This window comes from Ogataea polymorpha, assembly GCF_001664045.1.
Source record: "Ogataea polymorpha strain NCYC 495 leu1.1 chromosome Unknown OGAPOscaffold_5, whole genome shotgun sequence".
In the NCBI taxonomy this organism is placed as follows: Eukaryota; Fungi; Ascomycota; class Pichiomycetes; order Pichiales; family Pichiaceae; genus Ogataea; species Ogataea polymorpha.
Genome location: NW_017264702.1, coordinates 447,360 through 463,296, shown reverse-complemented (window position 1 = coordinate 463,296; position 15,937 = coordinate 447,360). Strand labels below are relative to the sequence as shown.

Genomic DNA, 15,937 nt, shown 5'->3' with positions numbered 1-15,937 from the left:
CTGTTATTGTTGTATACGTGGACCGAGACAATGGCTCGAGCCCATTCAGTGTCCTGAATATGTAGACAGCGGAGCATGAGATCACCACAGTGATGTCTATTCTCGCTTTGGATTGAGACAGTGCTCGAAATATTATCACCGTCGAGCAGAAGTGGCTCAAATGTAGCCAATTTTCGCAACGCTAAGCATTTGGGTGAAAATCCCTTGAATACCTAACATTCGAACGCGTGGTGATAAGTTCGCTCTAACTTCTAAATTTTCAGCACCACCTTGTAGGTGGACACCTCAAAACTCCTCGAAACCACCTCAAATGCGTCATCCTTGACAACAAGCTCCTCCTTCTCCTCCTCCAGGAGATTTGTCTTGAAGACCTTGTCGACCGGATAGTTGACCTTAATCGTAGCTCTAGCCCGGCCACCTAGAGCCTCGTACAAACGCAGAACGATAGTTTTCTGGCCGACGTACTTTTTCTGAATATTTCTGTAAATATCGCCAGAGTCCATACCGGAATCGTCCTCGCCACGCTTGACGTTGGACAGGATCAAATTTTCGTCTCCTGCAACCGAAACAATGCTCTTGCCGAAGTCACCAACGTGGCTCGTGCGCTCGTTAAACTCCCAGCCCGCACGAATGGTTTCCGCACCAAGGGCACCGCTGTGCGGCAGTATCGCATAGTTGAAAGAATGCGAGCCCATGTCCGCGTTGCCATCCGGGTACTTTGGCGCACGCAGCAGAGACAGCGTCATGGTGTTGCCGTGGACATTGGCGCCGTACTTGTTGTTGTTGAGGATCGACACGCCGTAGTTGTAGTCCGAGTAGTCCACAAACTTGTGGCAGCAGCACTCGAACTTGGCGATGTCCCATGTCGTGTTGAAGTGTGTTGGACGCTTCGTGAAGCCAAACTGCGTTTCGTAGCTGGCAAAGTCATTGTACACCGAAACAGGGACTTGAACCTTGAGGAATTTATATGTTTCGTGCCAGTCTGCATGGCACTCGAACCTGAGCATCGTCCGGTCGCCCAATGACTGGAGCGCGTCCAGCGAGATCACCGTCCTGATCCGGCTGTTTGCCGAGATTTCGTGCTCCACCTTGAGCGACGACACCAGCGGTCCCGTCTCAAGCACCTCCACCTTTGTGGCCTTGACGAAATGGTACTTTTCCCAAGAAAACAGCTCTGTGTCCCAAGCAGGGAAGCTAAGGGGCGTGTCGGAGTACAGCACGTAGCGCACGCCGCCAATCTTGGAGCTATCGAGCACCTCGCGGCAATGGACCAGGTCGTACAGACTGGTCACCACGCCGTTGGCGCTGATGGTGGCACGCAGCCGTCCATTTTCCATCACGTAGCTGCCGTCGCGGTGCGTAAGCTTCGACCGATACTTGACAGCCTTCGACGACTCGACCGGCACAAGAACGCCGTCTTTGGACGACACCGCGGTGTATCCTTTCTGCATCCAGCTGCTGTTCGTTCTCACGACGGCAGCACGGTCCCAGCAAAATGTGTTGAGAATATACTTGCCTGGCTTGAACAGTTTCTTGATCTCGGCGAGCATCTCGAGCTCTATACGCTGTACGCGCTCTAGCATTGGCCAGACATCGTTGTGGTACACCTTCTCAATGCAGGAGCCTGGTAGCACGTCATGGAACTGGCATAGCAGGATGTCCTGCCACAGACGGTCGATTTTGCGGTGCGGATATCTGTAATCTAGCTCCAGCGAGGCCTTGGTAGCCAGGTACTCGAGGTCGCGCATCAGCAGCTCGACGGTGCGCATCAAGTGCTTGACGCGGGCCTGCGACGTGTAGGTACCTCGGTGGAACTCCAAATACAGCTCTCCGCGCCAGGCGGGCAATTTTTCGCCGTTGTCGGTGTCGCTTCGCAGCTTGTCGAAAAAGTCCGACACGGTGACGCCGACGTGGACCGTTGGCATCTCGCCGGCAGCAGTCTCCGAAAGACCCCTAATTCGCCGCAGCCTCTCGAGCATCGACGCGTTCGGCCCGCCACCGCCGTCGCCTTTTCCGTACAGCAGCAGGCCTTTCTGGTCGTTGTACAGGTTTTTGTGGCCCGAGATCGACCGTTTCACGTCGCCAAAGTTCGCGTCTGCCGTGTAGGTGTTGGCGGGTGGCATGTGCACCAGCACCTGTGAAGCGTCGATGCCGACCCAGTTGAACGTGTTTTCCGGGAACTGGTTGATATTGTTCCACGAAAGCTTCTGCGTCAAGAAGTTCGGCATTTCCGCCAGCCGGCACAGTTGCGGGATCTGACTCGAGTATCCAAACGAGTCCGGCAGCCAGTAGATGTTGCTCTTGATGCCAAACAGGTCTTCGAACCAGCGCTGGCCCAGCAGAAATTGTCTCGCCAAACCCTCACCGCTCGGCAGGTTGGTGTCATTTTCGACCCAGCTGCCACCGAGCGGGATGAAGCGACCCTGCGCCACGTACTCCTTCACCTTGGCAAACAGACCGGGATAGTATTTTTTCAGCCACTTAAAGTGCTGGGCAGCAGACGCAACAAACACGAACTCTGGATACTTGTCGATCAGACGCAGCTGCGTGGACCAGCTGCGCGCAATTTTTGTCTTGGACGTAGCAAAGTCCCATAGCCATGCGGTGTCGATGTGACAGTTGCCAATGGCGTACACAGCGTTGTACTTGCTCATCTTCCCCTCATACACTTTTTCCGAGTCTACATCCGGTCCCAAATACTCCTTGGCCACCTTGCGACACTGCAAAATGCTTTCCGGGTCGTCGAGATCAAAAACGTTCATGATACGGTTGCACACCTCGCGCGCCTTGTGTTTGGGAGCACCCTGCAGCTCCCGCGCGGCGTCACCAATCATCCAGAAGTCGTAGTATAGGGCGCGGGCAGCCAGGTTTGGCACAACCAGGTCGGCATCGCGCAGCTCGTAGCTGTCCTGCGTACTGCCAAACATGCCATTGCAGCCAATTTCGATGTAGAAGGTGGTTTCTGTGCTCCGCCACGCTGCCGGAAGCTCGAACTCCACGCGCTCCCCGCCACCAGTAAGACCTTGCAGAGGCAGGCCGTGGGCGTCAAACACCAGCGCCTCGCCACCGGAATCCCATTTGAGAATAACAACCTCCTCGTCGGACCACGAAGTGGGGACTTTAATTTTGACCTCAAACCAATGGGACGACCAGGCCGGGCCGAAGCGGTCGCCCTTCCGGCACGTTTTGAATTCATCCAGTTTGGCAGGGATAACGTCCTTGAAAAGCGGCTTCGAAAGACCCGGGGCCGCCCACGTCTTGAGCTCAATGAAGCCCTCGGACCCCTCTTTGTAGCCGTTGTCAAGACGGGCCTTGGTGTAGAATTTTGGAAGCATAAGACGAGAGTACTGGCCGCCCTCGTCGATGAACTGGCGTAGCCGGTTCTCGTAGATGGAGTCAATGGGCTTAAACTGCGCATCGACGTTCAATTGCGGATACTCGGATTCCATTTTAAAAGTAGTTTAATTAAGTTGTTGCTTAATCTGGCTTCCCCTTACATGGGAATAGCACAGCCGAGTAATTTTAACAAAAATATTAACTATACAAATATACTTGAACGGCATAAAGAAACTGGTATCAAAAACGAAATGTTAACACAACATTTTGGAGAAAGCAAAATAATCATCTGTCAGACTAGTAAAACTTGATGACGGCAGAGCCCTTGGTGACAGTGACGGTGCATCCATCTGTGTTGTCACCGTTGAAGTTACCATCAATGTAGGAGCAGTCACCGTTGATAGTCGAGCCGTCGGTGGCCTCGATCTTGACGTTGTAGTTTGGAGCATCCTTGTTGTTAGGGTTTGGAATCAACGACAGGTAGGTGTTGCCGTTGGTGTAGCCAGATCCAATAACCAAAGGAGCCCAGTTACCAACACCAGACGAAGAGTCACCCCAGACACATCCGTCCTCGACCGAGACACCGGCATTGTTAACGTAGTACTGAGCAGAAGTCTTGCCTCCCTTCCAGTGGTAGTAGTCGTCCTCATCGACAACACTCAATGGAGCCTTTCCACCGGCCTCCAACAAGGTTGGAACAACCATGTTCTCGGAACCTGGGTAGTCGGTTCTGCAGAGAGCAATATCCTGGTCGATGCTGGACTCGACGTAGCCACTGTCGTGACCCCACTCACACAAGTAGTTGGAGTTGGAGTTCGATTTGTAGAGGTATCCGTCTTTGCAGTAGAGACCACCGATCGACTTACCGTCGGATGGTTGGGTGGATGGGTACTGAGTTTTAGACATACCTGCCTGACAAGCGTAAGAACAGTAGAATCCGTCCTCACAAGAAGAAGAGGTGGTACCATCCTCCTTCATGATGGAAGCCCATCCACCGAATCCAAGCCAGTCGACGGCAACGACACCCTGACCAGATGGGAAGTCGGAACATTTGATGGTGCCATCCTTAAACTCCTCGGTTGGGTCAGAAAAGTCGCTAAGGTCACCGCTGATGGAAGAGGAGCCAGAGCTGGATCCAGAGCTGGAACCGGAGCCGGAGTCAGAGCTGGAGCTGGAGCTGGAGGTAGCGCTAGCCTCCGAAGAAGAGGAGGTCGAGGTTGCCTCAGAGGTGGACGTAGCAGAGGAAGCGTCCGAGCTGTCGGTGGTTGGAACGGCAGCCTGGGCATTCAAAGTGGACAACTGGCCGTTCGAATCAACAACTACGGTGTGGGTCACGTAGACGACAGCAGCCTCTCTCTTGTGGTGGTGGTGCTCGTGCGCCATAGGAGCAGCCAATGAGGAGGAAATAAGAGCCATGGAGGCCAAAACAGTGGAAACCTTCATTTTAGTTAAAAGAATGACAGCAGTTGAGTGGTAAGGAACGACTTAGTCAAAAGACAGGATCAACTAGCTAGTAAATGAATGTAGCGGTTCAAGACAAATCTTGAAACATAAGGGGGAGTCGAGGATTTATAAGGTGGGAATCGGGAATCAATGCAGCTGCCTGATCCGGAGGCGGATGCGTCTGAATGTATAGGAAAAAAAAATATACACCGGTAGCAAGCTCTTTTCTTTTGTGGAGGTGCCTGGTATGCTGAGCCTGGTTGACGAGTATCACGGATGAACGCAGGGTGGATAAAGTTTGAACAGACAAACTGTTACACATGGCCACGGGTCTTGGAGACTTGTCCCGTCCACCGTACCACTGACAGTTTTCATTCTATTTCCCTTGTCTCCCCCTGTCGATATAAGTCTAGAACGATAAATTACGTGCACGACACATCAAGTTACATTGTATCTGACGTCGAAATATATTATTCTCATGCGTGATCCAACTATAAGCGAAATTTTTTCACAGTTTTCCCTTATAGGAATTATTGAAGAGTAAATAAAGATCGCAAACGGAAAACACAACACGCGGCACACCTTTCACATATGACTAATCACATCTTTGCACAGGAGTTTATTTACGTGTAGCCAAACTACAGTATTTTCTCTCCTTTACAATGCACAGCTCGTCAACACGTCACGTATATCACGTTATGAGGTCCTCAAGGCCAATAGCTTCATCTCCTGTAAGAATATCATTTGCCAAACGCATGTAGGCACGTTGCAGTGCGACTGGTCTCAATTTTTCGATTTGTGATAAATCAGCAAATCAGCACTCCTCCTCCGTTTTCAATTATCAAGGCGATGATTGCTGCCTGATGTGCTCTGCCTGTGCTTTTTGGGTGCAAATATTGGCCTCATATCTTGTCCGGAGCAAAAGTTAATGGCCATCGGTTTTGTGCATTCTACCCCACGTATATTTTAGATCTCTGCTGATAAAGCGAGGAACTGTACCGCTGAGGCACAACTATTCTCGCTGAAACCCCTGGTGTGTCAAAATCCGCAAGAAAACACTCGACTTGGGACCAAATATAGCCGGGACAGGGCTTAGAATAGTATGCAACACCCTAAACGACGTGTCGCATCTTCTCTGCAGCAGTCGGTCGCGCATTTTTAATCTTGACAATTGTGACTTTTCCACTCTAGGCGCACGTGCTAACGAACCCGTCTGCCGTAGAGAGACCTCAAAGCCGGCTGCTTCGGCCGGAGAAATTCGAATTAGGTAGCACAGAGATTTGCGACGCACACCTGGATTCTTGAACTAAGTTCCACAAGAACGTACAGTAACTCCTTAAGCCATATGTCTCCGACTCCACTAAGAGCTCAGTGGTGGAGCGACTGCTCCTTTTGAAAACTAGTTCATTTATCAATGGTAACAGCAGATACGTGATTACAGCTTCCAAATGCTAGATGCCGATAAATCCTTCTTTCTTTGGAGGCCTACAGTGGCATATCTCGCTAGTAATGTTGATGTGGTGTCAGCTACAATGGCGCATCTACTTGAGCCAACGCTCATTACCCAGTGTGATGACCAGAGGGGGATTATTGAGGGGTCTGCGGTGTGAACTGATATGGGCACACCTACCACCAGTCGAAAAATAACACTGCATTCGCGACTTCAGACTGACACCTTTATTATTTACCAAACACACGCATGGAAACAAAGCTGTTGAGTGTTCCCTTTCGGAAGACAGATCGTGTGAGTTTATATACGAGTCTGAAGGGTGTGATTGATTCTGAGTTTTACCAGTCTTCTGCGAATTTTGACAAGAGCCTGCAGGAGATCGACCAGTTGCGCAAGGCGGCCGAGGCTCCATCCTGCTCGCTAGAATCGATAGCTCTTCTTAAACGGTACTACGTCCAGTTAGCGTCTTTACAAATTAAGTTCCCTGAAGATTCGATTGAATTCCCATGGTATGGCACTTTGGGGATTCGTGTGGATGGCCCCTTTTCTTACAGATCAATAACCTACGAACGAGCAAACGTGCTTTACCAAATAGCAGCGGCGTATTCTCTTTTGGCGCTGAACGTTGACGATAAGCACAGTCTGGATGGAATCAAGCAGTCGTGTATCTATTTGCAGCACTCTGCTGGCTACTTTGAGCTCTTACGAACTCGTATCATACCTCAGCTGACAAATGTACCGCTTGAGCTGCGATCAGAGGTTCTCGAGACGTTACAGCTACTGATGCTTGCACAGGCACAGGAGAAATTTTGGTTTTTTGCCCTCAAGAGCGATTTGAAAAACACAGTCATATCAAAGCTCTCTGCTCAAGTGTCGCAATTCTACACCGATTCGCTTGCGCTGGCTAAGAAAACTGTTTGTTTTAAAAAAGACTGGATTGAGCACATACAAGTTAAGACTTTGCATTTCAAGGCCGCGGCATACTACCGATGTTCAATTCACAGTGGGGAGCAGGAAAAATACGGTGAAGAAATAGCGTATTTACGCGAGGCAGAGCAAGTTTTTAACACAAAATTGCCGAAACTGGACGGCCAGTTAGCTCTGGAGGACTTCAAGATGCTCCGACAGACAGTTCATGATAGATTGCGGAAAGCTGAACGCGAAAATGACCTGATATATTTACAGGATATACCCAAAGTGGCACCTCTGACCAAAGTCTCAATGGTGAAAAGCATGTTGCCCGAGGAACTGGTAGATTTGCACAAAGCCATTAATAGCGGCGAATACGGAAGACCGCTGTTTGAAGGACTGGTGCCTTACAGCGTGATCCAGGTTGCAATGTCCTACAAAGACCGTGTAGAAAACTACTACGTGGTCAACTTTAAGGAACCGTTGCAAGAGCTCAACAAAAAAATTGATACGCTTATTAGTGAGACGGGCGTGACTGCCCAAATTGAAGCAATCTTGAAGCCACAGAGCATACCTAATTGGGTTTGGGAATACAAAGAGAAGTTGGAACAATTGAGGTGGAAAAGCACATTGAGAGAGCTGGAGACAGAGTTGCGCGAGGCGCGGCGTGATGCACGGCCTCAGTTGGACAAGCTCTGGGAAGAAGTGCGGCTGGCCCGGGAGAACGACTACCAGCAGCGCAGATTGCACGCTTCGAAGTGGCAACTCCCGGATTTTGACGAGTCTGCAGCCGAATGCTACGATCTGCTAAATAAGTTGGAGACGTATTTAGATCAGTCAGCCAAGGGTGACCGCGTCATTTTTCAGCAGATCAAAGACCTCAAGCCGTATTTGAAGGTTTACGAGTCGGCCGAGAGCTTGGAGGAATTTATTCCCAAAAGCCAGATCTTGGATCTAAACCCGGATTTTAAAGACGTAGTGTTCAAGTTGGATGATAAGGTGAAACAACTGAAAAACCTGAAAAACGAGCGCCATGAATTCCTGGAGAATTTGAAAGTCAAGATGAGCGAGAACCAGATCTTGATGCAGGTAACAGAACAGTACAAAAAACTCGTTTCGCAAAATATCGCTGTGGACGAGAACTCAATGCAATTCATTTTAGATGAGAGCCTGCGTAAGTTCGACGCAGAGCTCGGATTTTTGACAAGCACAGCCACGATCCAGGACAGCGACACATCGCTGATATACGACCTATACGACATCTTCAAGTCAGGAAAACGACAACTGCAGGGAGGCCGGGAGCGGGAGACGGCTTTGCGGGTGTTGCAAGACACGATGAGCGGCTATTTAGAGGTGGTCGAAAACTTGAAGCAAGGTATTCACTTTTATCATGACTATATGGAGAACCTAGCCTCAGCTCGACAGAAGGTTTGCGATTTTCTCAATGACCGACGGCTTCTGGTGAGTAATTTGTGAACAGATGCAATTATCGCTATCTTTCGCCCCAAAGGGTTTCTTCCGTTGGTAAAACAATAGCGCCGCGCGCAATCCACATCTCCAAAAATATTTTATTTTTGACGAAGAAATATATATCCGTAAATTCATGCCTATAGCCGCGGTTTGATTTTGAGATTCCTTTGATTTATAGGGCATGGCCGCGAATGTTGAAGCCCAGCTCAAAGATCCAGAGTATGATACTCAAGTTCATCAGGTAAGGGATCCTAATGCCCGTCCTGAGGCTTTCAAATCTACCTTTCAGGAGGTTCTTTGCGTAATTGTTGTTTGCCTTGCGGTGGCAACCAGTTCAATTCCCGAGGGCAGTTTCCAGACAAGCCTTACGAATCTGGCCAACAGCTTTGAAGTCAACGGGGGCCAGCTGGTGTGGAGCGTTTCATCAATTGTGCTCTCCAGTGGAAGCTTTCTACTCATTGGTGGTAAGTTGACCGACTGTTTCGGCCGACGTCGCGTGATGCTCTTTTGCTTCTCAGGCTTCACGCTGGCATCGCTGGTTGCAGGATTCATGAAGAACTTCATCGGTCTGGTCATTCTCAGGGCCGTTGAGGGTCTGTTTTTTGCGCCTTTGATTCCTGCGGGTGCCGGTCTGATAGGATCGTTGTATAAAGAGTCGCGACGGCGGAACGTTGCGTTTGCCGTGTTCTCCAGTGGTGGTGCCATCGGATACATAGCTGGTCTTCTGATCGGAGGCGTGTCTGTGACGGCGTTCAGCTGGAGGGCAGTTCAATTTTTCACTGCTATATTTTTTGGGGCAGTGACTATAGTGGCATATTTTGTGGTCCCCAAAGACAAGCCATTGGACAAGATTACGGTCAAGCAAACGTTGCTGAAGCTGGACTATCTTGGGTCTTTTTTGATTCTCTCCGCATTTGCACTGATCTCGTTTTCGCTAACCCAGGTCGACGCAGCAAAACGTAGATGGCACACACCTTACATCTACTCTCTCTTAATCGTTGGAATTTTTTTGCTAGGAGTTTTCATCCTGGTGGAGCTGTACGTGGCGCACGATCCGATCATGCCGATGCAGCTCTGGAGAAACAACAATTTCGTCCTGTCCATGGTGGTGGCATCGCTCACATGGGTCACGTTTATCGGGTGTCTGGGTTACTACCCTATGCTTTATTTCCAGGATATAAAAAATTGGGGAGCGCTGCACACGGCACTTGCAGCCATGCCGATGGGGGTGAGCGGCATCTTTACAAACCTATTTGTTGCGGTGTCGTTCCACGTGATCTCGGGTAAAATTATGCTTATAGGCGGGAATCTTTGCATTCTGGGTGCTAGCATTATCTGGGCTACCATGGGCTACCACAGAAATTACTGGCTGGGCCCGTTTTGGGGGTACATTCTGTCAGCCGTTGCGTGCGACATCACGTATAACGTGTGTACGATGGTGACCATGTCTGCCGTGGATGTGAAAGATCAAGGGTCGGCAGCAGGAGTGTTCAACACAATTCTTCAATTAGTCACTGTGGTGGGGCTCAGTTTGGGCTCAGTTTTAATTTCGGCCCGAGATCCGTATTATGGAAAGTCGGAACAAAATTTATATCCAGAGCTCCTGTTTTACGGCATACGAAACGTCTTCTATCTAGCAATTGGGTTCAGTGGGGCAGCACTGATCATCTCGTTTTTCGTCAACGTGGGCACTTCGGGCAGTGCTAAGGCTTTGAATAAAGAGGAGCCCTGCCAAGAGCGCTAGTGTCCGGCTATAGCCGGTTCGGAAAAAAATTTTGCGCCGGCAACTTCTTTTCCCCTGCTGCATAGTTATCCACCCGAAACAGAAATCTCTTCTCCCAAACTGTATAATGTTAAGTCCGCAACACCGATCAGTTCGGAGTTAGTTATTGTCCTCCGGGATTGCTGCTTGTCGGCACGGCGTGGTTCTGTTTCTGCCGTCAAATTTTTTTTTACACCAGTTTGTTTATTTCTCGCATTATTAATTCTCTTTTTTTTTCCGCATACTTCTAATTAAGGCTCAGCACAGGTGGAGAATTACGTCTTTAGTTGTTTTTCCAATATGAGTTCTTCCCGTACGCACTCTTTGAGCTCGTCTTATAATAACACTGAATCGTTCTACACCGCAGAGTCCACGAGCGATGCCGATGGCTCGTCTCAGGCCGAAAATCTGCCTGGAGATAACACCATCTCCCAGGACTCGGAGGCCAAATCCAGTGCCTCGACGTTAGATCAAGACCCTCTCGGCCATGACGCCTATGCTGCCCAGCCTGCCAAATATGAACCTCATGCACTCAACGAGGACAATTTTCCTCCTGACCTAGAACCTAATTCTCGTAGAGAGTCGATTACTGAGGTTTCCAGGGAGTTGTCTAGAGTGCTCACGAACGCCAGGTCCATTGAGGACAGGATAAAGAAACAGGAAGAGGCGGGTGTGCCTATTCCTCCGATGGGTGGTGGCAAGGATTATCCACCTATGCTGCCCGATAAGGAGCCTTATGTGGTCGCTTTCGACGGTGAAAACGATCCTTTCCATCCACATAACTGGCCATTAAAGACAAAAGTTATCCAGTGCGCAATCATTGGCGCAGATACATTCTGTATTGCGTTTGGCTCAGCCGTTTTCTCTGAAGGAGTCCCTGAGATCGCTGCCCAATATCACGTGGCCCCTGTCGTTGCCACGCTGGGTATCACCCTGTATGTTCTTGGTTTTGCAACAGGACCTGTGGTCTGGGCTCCTCTGTCCGAATTGTACGGTAGAAGGCCTGTGATGCTTATTTCCTCGGTTGCATTTGCTGCCTTCAATTTCGCAGTCGCATGTTCCGATAGACTAGAGTCGATTTTGATTTGCAGGTTCTTCGCTGGCTGTTTGGGAGCGGCACCAATGGTGGTTGCTCCGGCTGGTTTTGCAGACATGTTTGGCAACCGCACGAGAGGTACAGCAATGGTGGTGTTTTCGATGGCTGTGTTTGTTGGCCCATTACTGGCTCCGTTCATTGGAGGTTTTATCGTGGCTAACTCAAGTCTTGGCTGGAGATGGACCGAATTCATCACCGGCATCCTTGCATCGGCGAACGTGGCTCTGGTCGTCCTATTTATGAGAGAAACACATCATCCGATTTTGTTGGTCGAAAAAGCCAGAGAAATCAAGAGACGTACTAATAACTGGGGTATTCATGCTCCCCACGACGAGTTCCAGCTCAGTGTCAGAGAAATCGTTGAGAACAATCTTTCCAGACCGCTCAAGATGCTTTTCACGGAGCCGATCATTTTCTTCATCAGTGTGTACAATGCTTTCATCTACGGCATGTTGTACCTTTTTTTGACTGCATACCCATTTGTCTTCCAGGAAGGATACAAAATGGCTCCCGGTGTTGCCGAATTGCCATATTTTGGAATGGTGATTGGCGAGGTCTTGGGGGGTTGTTTCTGTATCTACCATGAGAAAGGTTACGTTCGTGCTTTGGAAGCAAATAACGGAAAAATTGTCCCAGAAGCCAGACTCCCAACCATCATCTGGGGTGGTGTGGCCTTTCCTATTGGTATTCTGTGGTTTACTTGGACAGGTAACTACCACGATGACATCCATTGGATTGTGCCAACCGTTTCTGGTCTCTTCACCGGTTTCGGTCTCATGGGAATCTTTATTCCAAGTATGAACTATATCATCGATAGCTACCTGATTTTTGCCGCCTCTGCCATGGCTGCCAACACATTCTTGAGATCCTCGTTTGGTGCTGTCTTCCCGCTGTTTGCTTCCTTCATGTTCCAAAACATGCACACCAACTGGGCAGGTCTTCTTCTTGGCCTTTTCTCTATACTTCTGATTGCCTGCCCAATTCTTTTCGTCATATATGGAAAGAAGCTCAGACAGAAGTCCAAGTATGCATTTGATCTCTAATTGGAGATCATACTCGTTATTATACTACAGCATTGTTCATAATTGCGAATCTGAATTTAATTTATCGTAAACAACTGTATGCCCAACCGCGACCCTTACAACATCTTCATGCTATATTCGCTCACATCGCTATCGCTGCGTTCTCTTTTCTCGCCTCCAAATTCAGGAGAGCAAGGCGACACTCCCTGAATGACAAATGGTGCACTCACAGAGTTTGACAAGTCCAAGTATCTGTTTTGTGTCGGTCTTGTGCTAGGAGGCAACAACTCTTCGATCTTGACGTCTTGGCTTTCGTTCAAAGAAGAATTGACGCTTTTCATTAATTCCACGGCTTCCATAGCTAAAATATTCTAGAGATGATCTTTGAATCATCTTGGGGATTACCCCCGGACTTTATATTGCATGGGGTGTGTCACGCATGCGAGGCAAATTTTCAGGTCATGCTTCCAGAGAGGGCAAGCAAAATACGTCATTTGCTGGTGTTGGGTGTCGATGTGTGGGTGCTGGTGTGTGGTGTCTCTGCGTCTGTGTTCATAATATTTTTTTCTGCCTAATTTTCAGCCTGCAACTAATGAAGAAAGACGATATCGAGGAGCAAAAAATCCAAGCAATTGTGCTCACAGACTCGTTTCAGACGCGTTTTATGCCTCTGACAGCTATCCGACCCCGGTGTCTGTTACCGCTGGCAAATGTCCCCCTGATCGAATATACCCTCGAATTCTTGGCCCAGGCCAACGTCTCGGAGGTCTATCTAATGTGTTGCTCACACGCAGATCAGGTCCAGCAATACATCGATGACTCCAAATGGGTACAGCCGTCGTCACCGTTTACTAAGATTCAGACCATCATGTCGCTGGAGTCGAGAAGTGTGGGAGACGCCATAAGAGATGTCGACTCCAGAGGCCTGATCACTGGAGATTTCGTTCTCGTTTCCGGCGACGTCGTGACCAATTTGGATCTCAGCAAGGTTTTGGCAGTCCACAAGCAACGTAAAGTCGCCGACAGAGACTATATTGCCACCATGGTGCTCAAGCAGGCTTCTGAGCTGCACAGGGCAAGATCCCATATTGAGCCTGCGTGTTTTATTCTCGAAAAGGGGACAGACAAGTGCTTGTATTACCAAGACATCCCGCCAGTTAACGGCCAGAAAACGTCGGTGAATATCGATCCAGAAATATTGCAAGATGTGGCCGAGTTTGATATCAGAAACGATCTCATTGACTGCCACGTTGATATATGCACTCCCCAAGTTCCAACTATTTTCCAGGAAAATTTTGACTACCAGGCACTGCGTTCAGACTTCGTCAAGGGAGTGTTGTCTAGTGACTTGTTGAAAAAACACATTTATGCATATGTTACGGGAGACGAGTACGCTGCGCGGGTTGAGAGCTGGCAGACTTACGACGGCATTTCGCAGGACGTTTTGGAAAGATGGTGCTATCCGATTGTTCCTGAGCGCAACATCATTGACGACCAGACCTACACTTACGAAAGCAAGCATATTTATAAAGAACAGAACATCAGACTTTCTCAGTCCTGCAAAATCCAGTCGAGAGTTGTTATAGGCAACGACACATTTATTGGCGACGGGTCCAAGATCCAGGCTTCTGTGATTGGCCGCCATTGCCGCATTGGCAACAACGTGCTTGTGGAGAACTCGTACATTTGGGAAGGGGCGGTTATTGGTGATGGCTCGATCATCAAACATTCAATAGTTGCTGCCGACGCTGTTGTTGGGGCCAACACCATTTTGAACCCAGGAGCGGTGGTTGGGTTTGGAGTGCGAATCGACGACAACGTCGAAATTTTGCACGATACTAAAATTGTCAAGGAGAAAATACGCAAGATGGACGACAGTCTGTCTCTTTCAGAGGAAGAAAACGAGGAGGAGGAGAGCGACCCCAATCTCGTTGGTCCACAGGGACTCGGTCACTTGTATAGGGAAGATATCCAAGAAGACGGTCAATATGGAGGCATGATTTACCAAATGGCCCAGTTGAACGTTTCCGATACTTCTTTGGCTTCCACCACGGTGGCCCACCAGCATCGTCGCAAGAAGCGCACTCAAAGCACAACATCGGTCTATGTGTCGGAGGATGAAGACGAACAGTTCGATAAAGAGGCCATTGCCACTGTTGAGCGGGCCATGGAGTTCAACCACGATATTGACACTGCTCTTCTGGAACTCAACACGTTGAGAATGAGTATGAACGTGACCTACCACGAGGTCCGTGTCGCCACTAGCACAGCTTTGGTGAAGCGGGTAGACCATTTCATCGAAACCCAGACCTTAGGAGCAAAAGAGGCTGTCGAGAAGATCTTCCGCAAATGGTCATCCTTGTTTGATAGACAAGTGTTTGACGGCGAAGACCAGGTGGACTTGCTTATAATTCTACAAACTCTGTGCTCGCAGCTCGACGCGTCTTATAGTTCGGTCGTACTGTTGTGGATCCTTGTTGTTTTGTACGACGAGGAAATCATTGAAGAGGAAAACATTTACAAATGGTGGCAGAGCGAAAAGAGTAAGGACATCGGTGCCCGGGACAGAGTGGAAAAGTGGATCGAATGGTTGCAGGAGGCAGAAAGTGAGGATGAATGAGTTACGAGAAATAGACGCGTCGAATTGCTATAGTAAATTCTTGAATGCACCATCACGCAAAAAAATACATGTAATTTGTCGTCTGCTTTTTCTGCTTTTCTTTTCAATCCATCGCTTTTTCTGTTCCTTATTTTTATTCTTACTTTTTTTTTTTGTTACCCTACCCCCCTTCAAATTGTAACAGATAACTGTAAAAACATCTCTTTTGGCTGGACCAACTTAATTCAAAATGATGACAATAAAATGTGTCGTGGTGGGAGACGGAGCGGTCGGTAAGACTTGTCTGCTCATCTCCTACACCACCAATAAATTCCCAGAAGATTATGTCCCAACTGTCTTCGACAACTACGCCGTGACGGTCATGATCGGAGACGAGCCATACACCGTGGGGTTGTTTGATACAGCAGGCCAAGAAGATTACGATAGATTGAGACCACTTTCATATCCTCAAACCGACGTGTTTCTGATCTGTTTTTCTGTTGTTGTGCCTTCGTCGTTCGATAACGTTAGAGAAAAATGGTTCCCTGAAGTTAGCCACCACGCTCCACAAGTTCCGTGTCTGATTGTTGGTACCCAGATTGATCTTCGTAAGGATCCTACAGCGCTCTCCAACCTCATGAGACAAGGCCAGAAGCCTATCACGCCACAGCAGGGCGAGAAGCTTGCGAAAGACTTGAAGGCCGTCAAGTACGTCGAATGTTCTGCCTTGAGCCAGGAGGGACTCAAGAACGTGTTCGATGAGGCAATCGTGGCTGCCCTTGAGCCTCCAGTGATTAAGAAGGCTAAGAAGTGCACCATTCTATGACCATTATATGTAGAGTTACCCGGA

At 48.9% G+C, this 15,937-nt stretch overlaps 7 protein-coding genes across 7 annotated transcripts; 5 read left to right on the top strand and 2 right to left on the bottom strand.

The window, feature by feature from the left end:
- Window positions 1-6: 6 nt before the first annotated feature.
- On the bottom strand, window positions 7-3,449 carry OGAPODRAFT_101342 (uncharacterized protein; the record flags this gene model as incomplete). Its single annotated transcript, XM_018353035.1, has 1 exon — window positions 7-3,449. One exon carries the CDS (start codon window positions 3,447-3,449, stop codon window positions 252-254), a length of 3,198 nt encoding a protein of 1,065 aa, XP_018209848.1. The 3' UTR covers window positions 7-251.
- A 113-nt stretch (window positions 3,450-3,562) lies between these two features.
- OGAPODRAFT_16821 (uncharacterized protein) lies at window positions 3,563-4,851 on the bottom strand. Its single transcript, XM_018354690.1, has one exon. The coding sequence runs from the start codon at window positions 4,777-4,779 to the stop codon at window positions 3,634-3,636; it is 1,146 nt and encodes a 381-aa protein (XP_018209847.1). The 5' UTR covers window positions 4,780-4,851; the 3' UTR covers window positions 3,563-3,633.
- A 1,627-nt stretch (window positions 4,852-6,478) lies between these two features.
- On the top strand, window positions 6,479-8,675 carry OGAPODRAFT_94740 (uncharacterized protein; the record flags this gene model as incomplete). Its single annotated transcript, XM_018357610.1, has 1 exon — window positions 6,479-8,675. The coding sequence occupies one exon, from the start codon at window positions 6,479-6,481 to the stop codon at window positions 8,612-8,614; it is 2,136 nt and encodes a 711-aa protein (XP_018209846.1). The 3' UTR covers window positions 8,615-8,675.
- A 102-nt stretch (window positions 8,676-8,777) lies between these two features.
- OGAPODRAFT_16818 (uncharacterized protein) lies at window positions 8,778-12,874 on the top strand. The gene has a single exon (XM_018354689.1). The coding sequence runs from the start codon at window positions 10,671-10,673 to the stop codon at window positions 12,507-12,509; it is 1,839 nt and encodes a 612-aa protein (XP_018209844.1). The 5' UTR covers window positions 8,778-10,670; the 3' UTR covers window positions 12,510-12,874.
- Window positions 8,790-10,352, top strand: OGAPODRAFT_9148 (uncharacterized protein; the record flags this gene model as incomplete). The annotated part of the gene is made up of 1 exon (XM_018357001.1): window positions 8,790-10,352. The coding sequence occupies one exon, from the start codon at window positions 8,790-8,792 to the stop codon at window positions 10,350-10,352; it is 1,563 nt and encodes a 520-aa protein (XP_018209845.1).
- A 206-nt stretch (window positions 12,875-13,080) lies between the features above and the next one.
- OGAPODRAFT_94737 (uncharacterized protein) lies at window positions 13,081-15,165 on the top strand (the record flags this gene model as incomplete). Its single annotated transcript, XM_018357609.1, has 1 exon — window positions 13,081-15,165. The coding sequence occupies one exon, from the start codon at window positions 13,081-13,083 to the stop codon at window positions 15,106-15,108; it is 2,028 nt and encodes a 675-aa protein (XP_018209843.1). The 3' UTR covers window positions 15,109-15,165.
- Window positions 15,166-15,284: 119 nt separating this feature from the next.
- On the top strand, window positions 15,285-15,934 carry OGAPODRAFT_16816 (uncharacterized protein). The gene has a single exon (XM_018354688.1). The coding sequence runs from the start codon at window positions 15,338-15,340 to the stop codon at window positions 15,911-15,913; it is 576 nt and encodes a 191-aa protein (XP_018209842.1). The 5' UTR covers window positions 15,285-15,337; the 3' UTR covers window positions 15,914-15,934.
- The last annotated feature ends 3 nt before the right edge of the window (window positions 15,935-15,937 follow it).

Coding starts and splice junctions, on each gene's coding strand:
- OGAPODRAFT_16816 (XM_018354688.1), top strand. CDS start 15,338: ATGATGACAATAAAATGTGTCGTGGTGGGAGACGGAGCGGTCGGTAAG.
- OGAPODRAFT_16818 (XM_018354689.1), top strand. CDS start 10,671: ATGAGTTCTTCCCGTACGCACTCTTTGAGCTCGTCTTATAATAACACT.
- OGAPODRAFT_16821 (XM_018354690.1), bottom strand. CDS start 4,779: ATGAAGGTTTCCACTGTTTTGGCCTCCATGGCTCTTATTTCCTCCTCA.